The 14,874-nt window shown below is 43.1% G+C and overlaps 1 protein-coding gene across 3 annotated transcripts in view; it reads left to right on the forward strand.

Moving 5' to 3' along the window:
* Window positions 1-14,874, forward strand: part of csul (protein arginine N-methyltransferase 5) — a 106,058-nt gene that overhangs the window by 44,848 nt on the left and 46,336 nt on the right. Inside the window, exons 5-6 of one of the 3 annotated variants that reach the window (XM_075669497.1) lie at window positions 8,103-8,257; window positions 13,987-14,200. In XM_075669497.1, the coding sequence (XP_075525612.1) occupies window positions 8,103-8,257; window positions 13,987-14,200 (369 nt within the window). The remainder of the gene's footprint in view (window positions 1-8,102; window positions 8,258-13,986; window positions 14,201-14,874) is intronic. The other 2 variants (XM_075669514.1, XM_075669506.1) reach the window with 2 other exon arrangements.

The following is a 14,874-nucleotide window of genomic DNA, read 5'->3' on the forward strand; positions in this document are numbered from 1 at the left end:
TTGGACAAGCCCAAGCAAAGTTTGGTGCCATATGTGCATCCAACAATTAGCCCCTCAGCAGCAGCAGCTCGTTGAGGCAAGCTAATGATGCTGATAGTGAATGAGAAAACAGTGTATCAAGCCGAGATGGTCAACACAAAGGTACGCAGCAGGTGCATTTCTGGATTAACTTCAGTGCTCCCACATTCTTTGCCAGGTTACCCCAATTGCTGGGATTGGTGCAGACTACCTGTTGTGAGCTGACACATGTGCAGCGGTGGAGGTGGGGAGGGGTAGCATAGCTATCCCATGGCACCAGTGGTGCGTACACCTGCAAAAAGGTCTAAGTTCACCTCCCATCCTTGATGGATTATGTATTGTTCCTAATCTGCTGATACCATGAGTCAGTGCTGTCATTGTCTAGCCATCTGTTGAGTACCTGCACAATGTGACAAGATGGTGAAGCTTTGGTCACTCTTTGGGGATGAAAGACATCGATGCAGATGGCATCTTGTATTGCCTGTTCAGCATAGGTGGAAACAATCTGTGTCTAGGTGTCTGCATTAGAACACAAGCTAGCTTGGGCAGTGCTAGAGAAATTGCTGCTAACAAACTGTCAGTGTTTCCTCATATGTACATGCACTGATGCATCATTGAATTACTTTGTGTGGGGCTGAAACAGAGGCCCTTGTCTGCCATGTGGGATCACCTGTCCCATGTTGCATTCAGTCAAATTCTGAGTCGATGAGTGTCCCATGATGATCATACAACACTACTTCAAGACAGTGGCCAAAAACTACCCATCTCATATGAGTGCAGTACTGTGGCACCAGGCAATTCTCGGCATCTGCAAAGGAAATGACAGTACCAAGAACTATCTGCATTCAATAAAATATAACAAAAAAGAAACCAGGACAAACAATTACCTATTCAGAGTTTTTCATGAAGTAGTGCATAGATCATGCATTAATAATGATGTCTGTTTTTACACCTATGAACACCGTTAATGGAGATGAAAATTTAATTAAAAGCCCACGCGCCCTTATTAAAGCAGTCAGTCTGCTTGCCAGCAGAGATGATGTTATAGCTCTCTCCTATTACGTCACAGGTCTCACCTGCAGTGCACAAATTGTCAGCAGTGATTCAAACAATACAGGGGTTCCCGTGGAAAGCAGAGCACACAACTGTCACTGGAAATAAGCTGCCCAGCAAGAAAGGAAGGAGAACGAAGAAGTGGAACCATGGCTTGTTACATAAATATCATGTGAGCCTTTGGATCCAATATGGGAGAAGGCAGGGGAGAAATGTTGCTTGCGGATGCTCATGGGAGAGAGCCTCTGCTGTGAGGAGATTAACTCACCTCTTTGCATAACCAGGTTGCAACATTTCGTTTGCTTGTATCTCCTCTATTGATAAACCTCTTTTTTTCCTACGGTAGATCACTTTATGGTATGGACTTTGCTTCACAACTTTCAAGGTGTTACCAAAATTTTCAAGGGGGCTCGAAGAGGAGCCCCTTAAGTGAGACAGAACAAGGGTTGAGCTAGTTCTAGTAAGTTGTGGACAGTGAAGACGTCGGTTTTCATGCATTTTGGAATTGTTGCTTTGGATAACAAAAGGGAGTTTACTCTTGAGCTCATGTTCTCGCAAGTTAATTATCGAGTGGAGACGGGTGCCATGGCAAGGTGAAGTTTTAAGATCACTGGGGTGTATGACACAGTGAAAAGTTTGAAGCAATGAAGGATTTGGTTACACTGCTTATCCTATATAAAAGTGCAGGACCCCTTCAAGTAATGTCAACCAGAGTGTACCTTGCATAAATGTTGTTACTTGCATGCCTTGTAAAATATACATATTCAGCCAGCTGCACAGGAAACTTGCATCCAAATGACTGCAGTTTTGACGTTATAGTCCTGCAGAAACCCTCAAGGTGGAGAGAAGTAATTAATAAAAGGAAAATCAGACATCCACCCAAACGTAGCAATTGCTACAAAGGAAACCCATCCAGGTTCTTTAAAAGAAAAGCCTCTCAGTTGAAGAAAAATTTGTCCTGGTCCGGGACTCGAACCCAGGACCACCGCCTTTCTGGGGCAGCCACTCTACCATCTGAGCTAACCAGGCGGCTATATTCATCCGAGGAAGGAGGAAATCAAAGCCATTTTTGATAGGTTGTGGATTTGTGCTGTGATTATTTTGTCGGGACAGGGTGTTTTGTTTTCTTGCATCTTCACGATGGAACATTGCAGCTAATGAGGACCGTGAGGGTCTTCCGGGTCATATGTGGATGGCATTACAGCCACATTGTGGATGGCCTGAAGGTCTGAGAAAAGCTGGTCTTTAGAGTTGTACATGTTGAGGAGTTTCTTGAGTTTGTTGGTGGTTTCTCTTTTACTCTATGTGGGGTTGCCGGTATGAGATGCCACACAAAGCCGAGATGTACGGTGTCGTTGATTCTGTTGCTCATGGTGATCCAATGTTCTCTGGTGAGGTGATCGAATATTTTGGTATCTCATCGTTTAGAAGATTGATTCAATGTCTCAGTCAGCAATTCAGTTTGTTCTGTTTCAAGCGCTTCAGGATGCCATGGTGGGTCTTCCATAGCTGCAGCCGGTGTTTGTCTACGTGTGGAACATCCACTGAGGCCTCAATTTTCTGTGTATTTGTCCACTCCTGCAGTGAGAGGCCTAGCGGGTGGTTCATGGGTTTATTGCGAAATTTTTGCCAGTCTGTTTGAAGATTGAACCGTATACAGCGTTTGAATGCCCCCGTATGCAATGTAATTTGGATTAGTGTGTAGTCGCTGGTGAGGCTGATGTGGGTGTTGTGCCAGGAGGATCCTGTTCCTTTATGAGTGTAAAGTCTGGTGTGGTGTCTCGTTCCCCTGAATTGCCATGGCGTGTGGGAGAATTGAGGTTTCTGAGCAGTGTGAACTGTGACTTTTGAATGCTCTATAGTGGCGAGTTTCTCTTGGGAGGTGTTTTTGGTGTACCTTCGTGAAGTGTGCGCCGTGTTGAAGTTACCGCAGCGGTGGCATAGCAGTAGAGCATCCTCGTCGTATGCTGGAGGTACCGAGCTCAAATCGTGGTGCCACTGGAAACCCACCATTCTTTTTTTTCTAATGAGTAGAGATGTTCCTTGGCCTGATGCTTGGCTTTGTGGGGGTTGACATCTCGAAAGAGGGCCCAGTAGAGATTTACAAGTTGTCTCTGGGTGCCTCTTGTCCAACCACAGGCAGCCGCATTGAAGAGCATCCACCAAGGCTGTGGGAGGCAAATGCTTCCGCCGGGTACCTACCAGTAAAATACATACAAGCACGCTCCCAGCCTGGTACTTGGCCATTATGGGACCTCAGTGCTTGAAAAGGGGTGTTTGTCGTCAACCTGAACGCGTCCCCACCTTAGTAGGTGCATTTGGGGCACCTCATGGGAAATGGCCGCAGTGGGAGCGGCCCAAATGTCACTTTTTTGGGCTCACGACGGTTTCGACAGGAAATTAGAGCACAGGCTCCTATCCCAAGTGTATCACCCTGAACGCCAGGCTGGGGTACACCTGTGCCCATTTAAACCAGTGGGTGTCTGATGGCAGTGAGAATCGAACCCACAACCTCCCATATCCGAAGTGGGCATTCTACACATATATTTATGTAGATTTGTTTATTATACATGAAATTGATTTGTAAATTTGTAATTAACTGCAGAGGTAAACTGTTGAAAATCAGTGGGCTTCTGTTTTGCCGCACTACTGCAGCTCACTGTTGCCTTTCTTGCCCGCTCTGCTTCATTGAAGAAAACTTGAACTATATCTGATCTGCCTGTTCGCATCAGCAGGATGTGGACCATGGTGCAGTGGAGTGTTTCATGTGCAGTTATGATGGCCAGGTGTTTCCTCACGAAAGCTGTGTGTGTGTTATGTGAATACTATAGGCAGTGTATCTTGTTAACTTCTTGAGGACTCATTTGAAAAAAAAAAATAATGGTACTGAAATGGCAAATTTTTTTTATGATGTGAAATGCTTCAATAACATCTTCAATAAAACACGTGGGGCTAGTTGGTGCATAGCTTTCATTAGGTGAAGCGCCAATAGTGACAGCACACAAGAAGGAATACAGACAGGACAGGGTTGTCCTGTCTGTATTCCTTCTTGTGTGCCGTCACTATTGGCACTTCACCTATTGAAAACATCTTCAAAACGCAAAAATAACTCTGGGAACATTTGTTGGGATCTTATCTATGCTCTGGGGACAAAGGAATGACAACACAGTAGTGCAAACAATCACAAGGCCATTTGTTGCACCTTTCATACATTAATGCCTGTTAACCGAATTGCTATCCACATCATGTCCTCATCACTTTTGCTATCATCCTCCAACGCATAGCACTCTACTGCACTAAAATGCCGTACAGATGATGCCGTGTTTGTTTGAAAGGACAGGAAAATCTCGGGGGTGCAAACAGGGCAACCTCAGCACACAAGGAATGCCTGCTGCCATCTATGTTATAAATGGAAAAATATCCTTTGACTACATCTGTTCATCATAAGCCAAAAAAGTGACAGTTAACAAGCTCAGGTTGTCAAAGATCCCTTAAGGGGTTAAGGGGAGATGGTGGTTAGGCTCCTATCAAGTCATCTGAGTGCCACACTTGTGTGCCAATGTACTGTGTGACAAGCTAGTATTTTCGGGCTAGCCCTCTGCTGTTTCACTGCCACATGACCAAGTTGTTCACCATGGTGTCCTTACTCATCATGTTGTAGCTGGGGATGGGTGTGAATTTGTGAGCAGGCAAGCTTGTGCTCTTCTGAACGGGCAAAATGGGTTTTGTCTTGATTTCAGTTCATTGTGTCAAGGTGTTCTGGGATAGGCTTAATGTTGGTTTCGAGAACAGTGGCAAGGGCAGTGGCTAGTGTGCTTTCTGTGACAAAAAATTCTTTTTGTTGTTGTTATAATGACCCCTGAGCCATGGCTCGTTGAACATGTTCTGCGATCTGGGATTTCAGCCAGGCTTCAGACTTTTTGAGACATTTTGATCCTGTTTTTCTTGTTTGGCTTCACACTTAACCTTAAGCTGCTGCATGGCTGCATTGTGCTGGCATGGGCTCATAGATGACGGCAGTTGGGATTCCGGCTTGGGTTGGTGTAGTCAAGAATTAAGGTGTGCAAGGTAGTGCAGTAGTGGTGTAGGGAGTAAGGCATATTAGTCTCATGCTTGTATGTCAATGCAACTGCCATGTTGTAGGAAGCTTACCTGCTGGTCAGAGGTGGGGGAGGGGGGAGGGGTAAGATTTATGAAAGGTTGCGGGTAAGTTTTGTGCAGTGCGAGCTTCATTCGTGAAGGAGCTGTGCTATCGTTAAGTGTGCATACTTTGCTGCATGTGCTCTTATGCTGTAGAGGTTGGGGATGATGGTGTAGGGTTGGGTAGGCCGAGTGGCTGACTTGCGCTCGCCTATCTTCGAGACCTGGATTGAGTTGGTACCATGGATATACTAGGTGAATGCTAGCAAACTTGAGAGTAGAAAAATCGAGAGGCAGACATAGACAGAGAGACAGGAACGTGGCTACTCTCAAGTTTGCTGGCATTCTCCTAGTATAACCATGTACCAACTAGCCCAACAAGCCACTCTCATGGTACCATGGAGACACTGCAGGTCCTCGAACGTGGTGCAGCATGGTGTTTGCTTTTGTTGCAGCTTCTTCGTGGTGTGGTGGAGGTGCTTTGGTCTTCTTAATGGTGAATTTTGGCTGAGGGTGCCTGAGAGTCCTGTGGGGGTTGCTGAGCTTCGCATTGGCAAAGTTACTTGGAATAATCAGTTTGTCGCTGGGCTTTGTCTGCAGTAAGGAAAACCTCCCAATAAGGGTCACTTGTGTGACTGTCTTTTCTGAGGTGGGAGCACCTGGTAGAGCAATGTGCTCTTGGTCTGGGATGGGCAGGGTTGTACATCTCTTGCTTGACAATGCCGGTTTGTGGACAAACATCAGCCTTGTGCCCAATGCTGAAGAACGTCCTGCAAAATTGGGCTTTGGGGCAGGGAAGGGTGCACGATACAGACCTCTCATGTAGTAAACAATTTGGGGCATGTGTGACTGCCTCCCATCGTTTGGGGGGACAGGATTTCAACTTTTTAGTTCCAGAACCTCTTAATGAAATCTTCAGGCAACTTGTTGGGGGTAGCATTGCGGATAACTCTTCTGCATGAATGGGGCGGCGGTGCTGTGTAGATGAGTGTGGAGTAAGTTTTGCCATGCATGGTGGAATTTTCTGGTACAATTACTTCATGTGAGGAGTTGGCACTCATTGGCAGGAGGGGAGGGAGCACCTCGCAGCAGCAGGGCGAAGAGAGGAGCTTGCTTGCTGTGGTGTGGGCTGCCTTATTTCCATGGTTGCTTCAGTGGGCCAAGATCTGACTGCTTCTGGCTCAAGTGTCTTGGCATTGTGCTGCTAAGCCCAAAGGTGCAGGATCAAATCCTGGCCATGGTGGCAGTATTTTGATGGGATGAAATGCAAAAACGCGTGTGTACCGTGCAATAGGTGCACATTAAAAAAACCCCAGGCGGTCAAAATTAATCTGGAGTCCCCTATTATGGTGTGTCTCATAATCATATCGTGGTTTTGGCATGTAATTACATTCCAGAATTCAATTTTTTTAATGAGGAACTGCCTACGCGTGTTTCTCACAAGTTGGGCATTGCAGTTGATACCTGCTGACAGTTGGTGAATGTCGGAATAAAGCCTTTCATTTGGAGATTTTGGTATAGTTTTGTATACAAGGACAAACTACATTATGTTAAGCATTTTTTTCTTTCTTTCTTTTCTCTTCTTTGTCTTCTTGTTTTAACCAAAGAAAGCATAACACTTTGGTATCCTAATCAATGTAATTTGTGTGATGGCAGAGATTGTTCACAGAAGCACCCCCCCCCCCTCCCTTTTTTTTAAATTGTAGGCAGCCTCTGAAAATTGAAGAAGTTTAGTTTTTTGTAGCATTGCCGGTCATTTTTTGTGTGCTGCAAACTGGCAGTGATAAGTCTGAAGAAAAGATATTAACAAATACATTCAGTGTGCAAGAGCTTGTTCATGCAGACCTTGTTATATTAGACTATTTATTTAGACACAGTAAGTACTGCTTATTGGTGAGGATGTTGTTGAGAATGGCACTTACCTAAGGATGAATGTTTAGCTTTAGATGAAAGCTGACAGGACCTTGGAAGAAGCATAACTTTTTTCTATGCAGTAGGCCCTGTGTTTAATGCTAAAATTTATTTATTCCTGTATAATTGATACATCCATGTCATTGTGGTAATACTGTATTGATTTTGATCACACCATGTTCTTACTGGGCATGCATTTTTAGATCACTATGATGATTATACATCAAGGGGGCACCTTGAGAAAGGGAGCATGCAAGCATGTGGCCTGTGTTCTGCAGCTTTGACTTTTAGTGCTGGCTGGTGGTGGCTTAAGACGTTAGGTAGCTACTTGCACATGCAGTGTGCTCCCACTATGCCCACAGTGTACTCAGCTCATAATGGATATTCAAAGATGCTGTGTAATAAACATTTGCCTTGTTGGGAAGCAGAATTTCGATCAGCTTAAAGTTGAGCCTTTGCAGGGAGGGATTACGAGTGACTGTTTTGTTTGCATTCTTCTATGCTGACTTTGATATAAATCCATTTTCTAACAAACAAGCATTGTCTTTTTTAGCTCCACTGTGCTTCATCTTATCGGCAATGCTCTGTGTGCACCACCCAGACCCTGTGTCTTGCATGCATGCACTCTTTCTAAAGGTCCTTTCTAGCTGTGTTTTAGAAAGAAAGAAAAAAATACTCGAGCAAGGTGTGTCCTTGTACCTGCTACTTGCGTCAGTGTTTGCACGTGGTCTTAATGTGGGCACTTACTAAAATAAGGACCTCTTACGACTATTGATTGCTGGGCTGTGTATGTGTTGCATGAGGCTTGTTTACAGATATGCATGGCATTGGTGCTTTTTTTCCTGCTGCTTTCTTTCTTCTTTGCATGGCAAGCATCTACCGGGCTCATCCTTTCACTTTAGTAAGTTGGCCATTGTATTTTGGTTTAATTTACATTCAGGTTGGTTTAAGTGTCGAGTAATCATGCCTATAATTTGCAGTTGATGTTCCAGGCCTGGCTTGTTATTCCCATGGAGGCACCTTCTGTACAGAGTCAGCGCCACCTGTGCTCACTGTCCAAAGAGGACCGTGAGTGTGACAATGATGACAACAACAACCTTGACAGAATAAGTCATGATGAGGACCCTTGGGAATGGTATGCTCCATCATATTATAATGACCCCACTGCAAGGAATTCAGTGTGTTTGTCCTTTGCAGCCACTCAACTATAGGAACAGGAACTCTTCCTTTTCTCCACTGTAGCAATGTGGTAACGAAATGTGAATCTAATCACTTTTACTTACATAATTGATGTTTAAGGTTCCTGACATCTTATTCTTCTAAAACTTTTGTGTTGTTTATGTGGCTTCCGAGAGTGTTTAAATGGATACTAAATAAGAACACTAGAACAGTTTAGTCTGGTAGATTATTTTTGCTTCACGGGGTACTGGTGTTGGTCATTACTAAGACCTACTCTGATCAACAGTGGTCGAACAAGAGATGTCCCAAGCTGGTGCCAGCGTTTCGACTAGGGAACTTGTCCAAACATTGGCTCCAGCCTGACACATCTTTTGTTTGACGGCATTCCTTTTTCGATAGGGGAATGTGTGCCTTTCAAAATATTGGCTCCAGCTTGTGGCTTCACTTGTTCTACTGTTGATCACTTCAAGCCTCCATCTTCCTGCAAACCTTTGTCTTGTTAGGACCAGCTCTTTCACAGCTGCTTCAGGAAAGTGGCTCGAGTAGCGGTCACACAGACTAGCAGCACTGCTGTCAAGTTTCGGTTCCAGCCAGAGTTTTATAGTTCCGGTCTGCAGGTGCACGGAAGGGGAAACAACAGAACCCAAAACAGAACACAAGCATATGTGTACATGCATATGCATGTCTAGCACACCTGTACCAGTACTGTAAAGGCAGAAATTTCAGGGGACATATGCTTGTGTTTACCACAGTCGTGCTTGCTCTGCTAATCCTGTGGAGGTAGAGAGTGCAACGGATTGAAATGGATGCATGCTTGTACTTCTCACTCCTTGCTTCTCTGAAGGCAGAGGCATAAATAGCATGCTGGCTTACAATAAATGCTGGCTCACCTGGTTTCTTGTCAATTTATTAAGACAGACAAAAAGGCATGCAGGCATTCTTCACACATTGTTTTCAGTTGCAGAAAATGCGTCATGGGATTCCAATTTGATGCGGCAGTGCCTCCCTCTCCCTCTTTGAAGAGCAGTGTTTTCCATGAGGGTGGACAGTGTTTGTAAGAAAGTAATGGTATATATCAAAGCAATCTTGGCCCCCCTTCAACTTCATTAAAGTGAGTTTTTTTACTGTAAATACCTGGATTGATGTCAGAATAGCCAAAGTGTAGTGTTTTCTACTTTACACCTGTGTGAATCGCAAAAGTTCAGGGAGAAGGCCAGATGTAAGTGGCCGAATGATTCTGTTGCATGGGAGCCGCTGTTGTTGCAGAGAGGTGCTAGTTTCTGAGTGAATGCATGGAGTAACTAAGCTCTGCTCAATAATTTCCTGTCATTCAATAAGGATGCCTTGCCTTTAAGCAGCCTACGAATTTGGCATTATGAAACAGCGTTCATCTTGTGCATTTCATATTTGTGTTTTGCCTTTAGTGCTGTAATCATGTTTCATATTGCCAGTAACCAACCCACTCAGCTTTCAGCAAAAATAATTATGTATTTTTCTCTGTAAAACGTGTTCAGAGTTTCTGTCTTTATTGTCATGCAGTCTGTCGTAGTATAATATCATCCCGTTTTCTTTATATCATTTGGCTGGCATTGCACTTCATGCGATAGTGTACCCTTTCCATTTCTGTCTTGCAATTTTGCACCGCATTTCACTGAAGACCGTTTTGCCGTCGAGATGACTCATCGATGTTACGTATTTTGTTACTTTTACCACCTGTGCTTAGCTGTATCAAGTTTTTGTCACATGTTCATTTTTCTTCAATTTGTCCCCCCCCTGCAATAATGCCCTTGTGGTGCTGCAGGTACTTGTATAAATAAAATAAAAAAATAAATAAAAATTTATTATTTTAACATTCTGCTTGGGTGTTAGTGGAATGTATGAGCCAAATCAGAAAGTCTTTGCCCCTATTTTTTTTAGCTAAATTACAGCTGTAAATGCAAAGTCAGCATATCCATTCCCAGTGGTGGACCTTTGTTGGACTGGCCGGGCTTTATCTGCTGGTAGCTCCGCGGCATGGTGCTGCTGTCAGTTGTTGAAGATGTAGGTTGTGCTTCACATGTCCACAGTGTACGAGCAACGAAGTGCGATTTGTTTTCTATGGAGCAAGGGATGAATGCCTATCGAAATCCACAGGAAAACACAGCCCATGTATACAGAAAGGTGTCTGGCTTTGAGAAGTGCAGGGTAGTGATGTTGTGAGCTCGCAAAAGGCCGTGAAGACTTGCATGACAATGAGCGTTCAGGAAGGCCGCGTGCATTGCTGACTGACCACAGGGGCATCTCAAATTTAGTGCTGTGATGGGACTAATGTCTCAGCCAGTGTGAGGACTATGTGAAAAAATAGTGTAAGGTACGTAGAATAGTACGTATATTTGTAATTATACCTGTATGTACCTTATTTTGGCTAATAAAAAATAGGGGCAAAGACTTTCTGATTTGCCTTTGTACGTGGTAATCTGCATATGTATAAGGCCTGTCTAAAAAGTTTTGCAGTACGTTTGGAAAAAATTCATTTCAATAACTTGTGGCTACCTGCAAAATACTCCCCATTGGACATAATACGCTGGTTGTACTTGTTCCATTGCTGGAAGCACCCTTAGACGTCCTTTCCTGTTTAGTGCTTCAGAAGCGATGTTGTTTACTTTTGAATTGTCACATCCACCAAATGCTGCCGCCCCCAGAGCACCAATTTGCATTTGGGGGGAAAAATTGCATGGGGCTAAATTTTGTGAGTAGGGAGGGTGCACCAGAACTGTGATAGAATTGTGTACCAAAAACTCAAGTGCTGTTCATGCAGAGTGCACAGGGGCATTATTGTGGTGCAAAATCTAGCACCCCTCTTTTGACAAATTTGGTTGCATGTGGCACACACAGTATCTCGGACGCTTCAGGACCACCATGTAGGAAGCTGCATTGTTAGTTTAACCTTCAGGCACAAATGCATGATGCACAATTCCATTACAATCAAAACACAATCAACATTATTTTAATTTTTGCTCTGTTCTTTCGCACTTTTTTTTGGTCTTGGCTCATGTTTCTTTTTCCACTCCTTGCTCTGTGACTTCAACTCGGATGTCATATTTGTAAACCTAAGTTTTGTCGCTGCTGACACCCCTTTGCAAAAATTCATCGTTGTTGTCTGAAGTTTTCCTCTCAATGCAACATTCTTTTCATCACAACTTTTGCTCTGGAGTCAGCAGTTTTGGCACCATCTTGGCGCAAATCTTCCCTATGCCCTTCCCAAAAACACTGGACCTACTTGAACAGAGTTCTTTTCTTTAGGGCATTCTTTCTATAGGCCTTTCGGAACATTTGATGAATTTCTGCGCCATTCTTGCCCGATTTCACAAGATGTTTGATATTGAGCCTTTGTTTGATCTGTTCGTCGATCTCCATTTTGGCAAAGACTTAAAATATGTTGCACAAAAAGTGCTGCATAAAATTCTGCCTTGGCATACAGCAGTTTGGCTCATACTAGAAGTCACACCTTTCTTTGTGTGCAAGTGTCTCATTATTCTCCTTCAGCCAGCTAGCTGAGCAAATGTTTATGTAGTCAAGCCAACCTGAAAACATTGCATCACTCTTGGAGTACCTGCTGTAATAAACACCACAAGTACCTTTGAATTGATGTTTATTGAATACTTAGTGCAGATACAAAAGTATAGATATTTAGTACAGAAAAAAGGTCCCATAGTGTAAGCACTGTAGGGGGACCTTTCGTAATGTTAAAAAAAGCAGCGGAATATCAAATTACAAAAATACAAATACATCAAAGCTATCGACTATCAGTTATTACACATTATCCAGGGGGTGGGATATACAGAGTCTTCTTTAAATGTGTTCATTAATAAAAGGCCCTTTGCATAAAACTGAATGAAAAGACTTGAAATAGCAAGTTGATATTGATATTCTTCGATTATCAATGACTTTTTAGGCTTGTAGCGCAGCTCAGAAAGAGCAAAAAAGGAAAGTGGAAGGGGTAATGAAAAGGAACGGAGAACAGAGTGAGCACTCACTCTGTTCTCCATTCCCTTTCATTACCCCTTCCACCTTCCTTCTTTGCTCTTTCTGAGCTGCGCTACAAGCCTAAAAAAGTCATGACATACCAACTCGCCTAAACTGCCATGCTTTCAATTATCAAGGTGGGCATTTTTTATGACTTAAGTTTGACAACCTGTAACTTTGCTTCAAAATGGCCTAAAACAATTATTTATAGCTTGCGACACACTATGAAAATTCACAATTGATTCAGTGTGCTGTATGTTATTGTGCAAGTTTCTGTTAATTAGCTAATTAGACTACAAACAAAGGACATCCTATTTTGGATGTCATACAAAATATTCGTTATAAAAACAACAAAATTGCATTTTTGAAATCAGCTGGCAAAAGTACATTAAAGAGTTTTAGAATAGGAGCCCCAAATGTTTGGGGTCCGAAAGAAATAGTGTCGAAGCCTCTGCGCATGTGCAAGACGCAAACTGCGTTTGGGTTTTGCGTCGGACATGCTATTTCACTGATTTAGCAGGAGCCCCAAAAGCTGCCCCAAAAGATTTGCGTAAACAAACATGGCGGCACCCATCAAAGCGACGGCTCTAACCTAGCACCAAACTGGGCTCAATTCGTGGTAACGCGTGAAGTTCGCAAGCTAGGAGAAGTGACTGTAGTATCGCTACTAGCGTGTGTTATGAAGATTGATTCATTAGATGCCACTGATTCTGAATTCGATTGTGGATTTCATGGCTCGTAGGCCTAACACGGCTTAGTTTGGCTGCGGAAGGCACGTAAAGTTTGTTACTAAAAACTAAGCGCAAATAATTGTTTGCTGCTAATAGAATAACCTCTAAATTGTAGTTAAACATTAAAACACGAACGTCAAAATTACTATTCTTATCATAAAATATATTTTATTTAATTATCTCTAATACCTTTTCTTTGACGCCGTATAGTGGCGTTATCAGCAGAAGATGCTATCCGCAAACGCAAAGCCCTAAACGCAGATCTCTTCACTTCTGCATGCCCCAACGCTAACACCCACAAAGCTCTTTGGGGCCTCAAACCGTTGGGGCCCCCATTCTAAAACACTCTATTAAATGTAGAAATTTCAGTCAAAGTGTGTAAAAAATAAAAAAGTTTCTTGAAGTTCCTCGTCCCCCCTTAATTATACAAAAATTCAATTGTTGTGAGCAGTAGTCTAAAACACTCCATGAGCAAGCAGGTTGTATAAACCAAGTCACCTGTTTATGCTTGACATCTTGAAATTTTCAAATCGTTTGGATGGATAAGTCCAACCCATTTCCTAGCTCATAATTGCTGCTTTAATTATGGAGGTTTTGCATTGATAACAGCCTCTTTCAAATGGACAAACTAAAACTATGTTTTTCATTTATTTTATGAATGCTGTTTTCAGTTAAATATACAAGAGTTAATCAGCGTTAATATGTTTAACCAGGTTACTGCTGATGACTTTAGAGCTCTTCAGCTTGCATTTATTCATTGCACGAAACGTAACCTGTTAGTAACAGTGAGAACAGCCTGGGCAACAGATGTGAGCCATCAGCATGAATTGTTTCACAAGCTTTGTTTGCATTGAATCGACAAAGATATGCAAAACATTTTTCTTTCTCTTGAATTTTACACATTGCTGGAAATATTGAAATAATGGCCTTAAAGAGTCTGGTTTTCCAGGTGGAATGTCATTAGGAGTGTGGCTGGCGCAGAAAAACGCATAGGTGTAGCACTTCGACTGACGGCTGACGTGCCGTCCGAGCAGACACTGCGTCGCTGGTTGGGGGAACCTGTCCGGTGTATTGTGATAAGCACCTCAGTCTTCCTGACCAACAAAAGGGGCTTTCCTGTTCTATCCAGGGCTCACCAAGCAGTTATTCATCAGTTTTTCAAGGTTGGTGCAACATTTTTGCTACTCTTCAGTTTAAATAATAATTCAGTTGCTAATGCTTTTCTTTAGGAATTCTTGTAGGCAGTTAAGGGACTGACGTGTGAACACTATCACTAGAATTTTGTGTTACCCAAGGCACCATTTTTAAAAGGCATTCACCTTCCTGCTGCAACGAGAGTGCACCATATGATGGTGGCACCATTGCACCTCCATCAGGCACTGCACTTTATGGTGCTTGTTATGGAGACTGTGCTACTCTTTGTTTGAAAGCCGTGGTTTGGGTGGGGTGAGTGTTGAACTTTTCAGTTGTATCAGCTTGGCGGTAACAAAAAAAGCCTTACTACTCTTAGGGGCTTGCCATAAATTACATTAATAATAATCTTTCCTGTGACCCCTGAAAGAAGTTCCCCATATAAATATTTTCATATTTTGAAGGTGAAAAAATTCAATGCAAACACTCGGGACAACCCACAAAGAAGAGACGAGACAAGCACAGGCGCTGACTAACAACTGCTTTATTCTTCTTGTGACAATGCATATATATACCTTTAACCACTCTACCTGACTTTTGCCACCACCTAACCATTACCTGAAACCTGCTGACTTTTGGCACCAGGCTATGAAGATAAGGCACCACCACAGGCCTGAACTCAACTCAATAGAGTTGCTAGCAGGCA

This window comes from Dermacentor variabilis, chromosome 1 (assembly GCF_050947875.1).
Source record: "Dermacentor variabilis isolate Ectoservices chromosome 1, ASM5094787v1, whole genome shotgun sequence".
Taxonomy (NCBI): Eukaryota; Metazoa; Arthropoda; class Arachnida; order Ixodida; family Ixodidae; genus Dermacentor; species Dermacentor variabilis.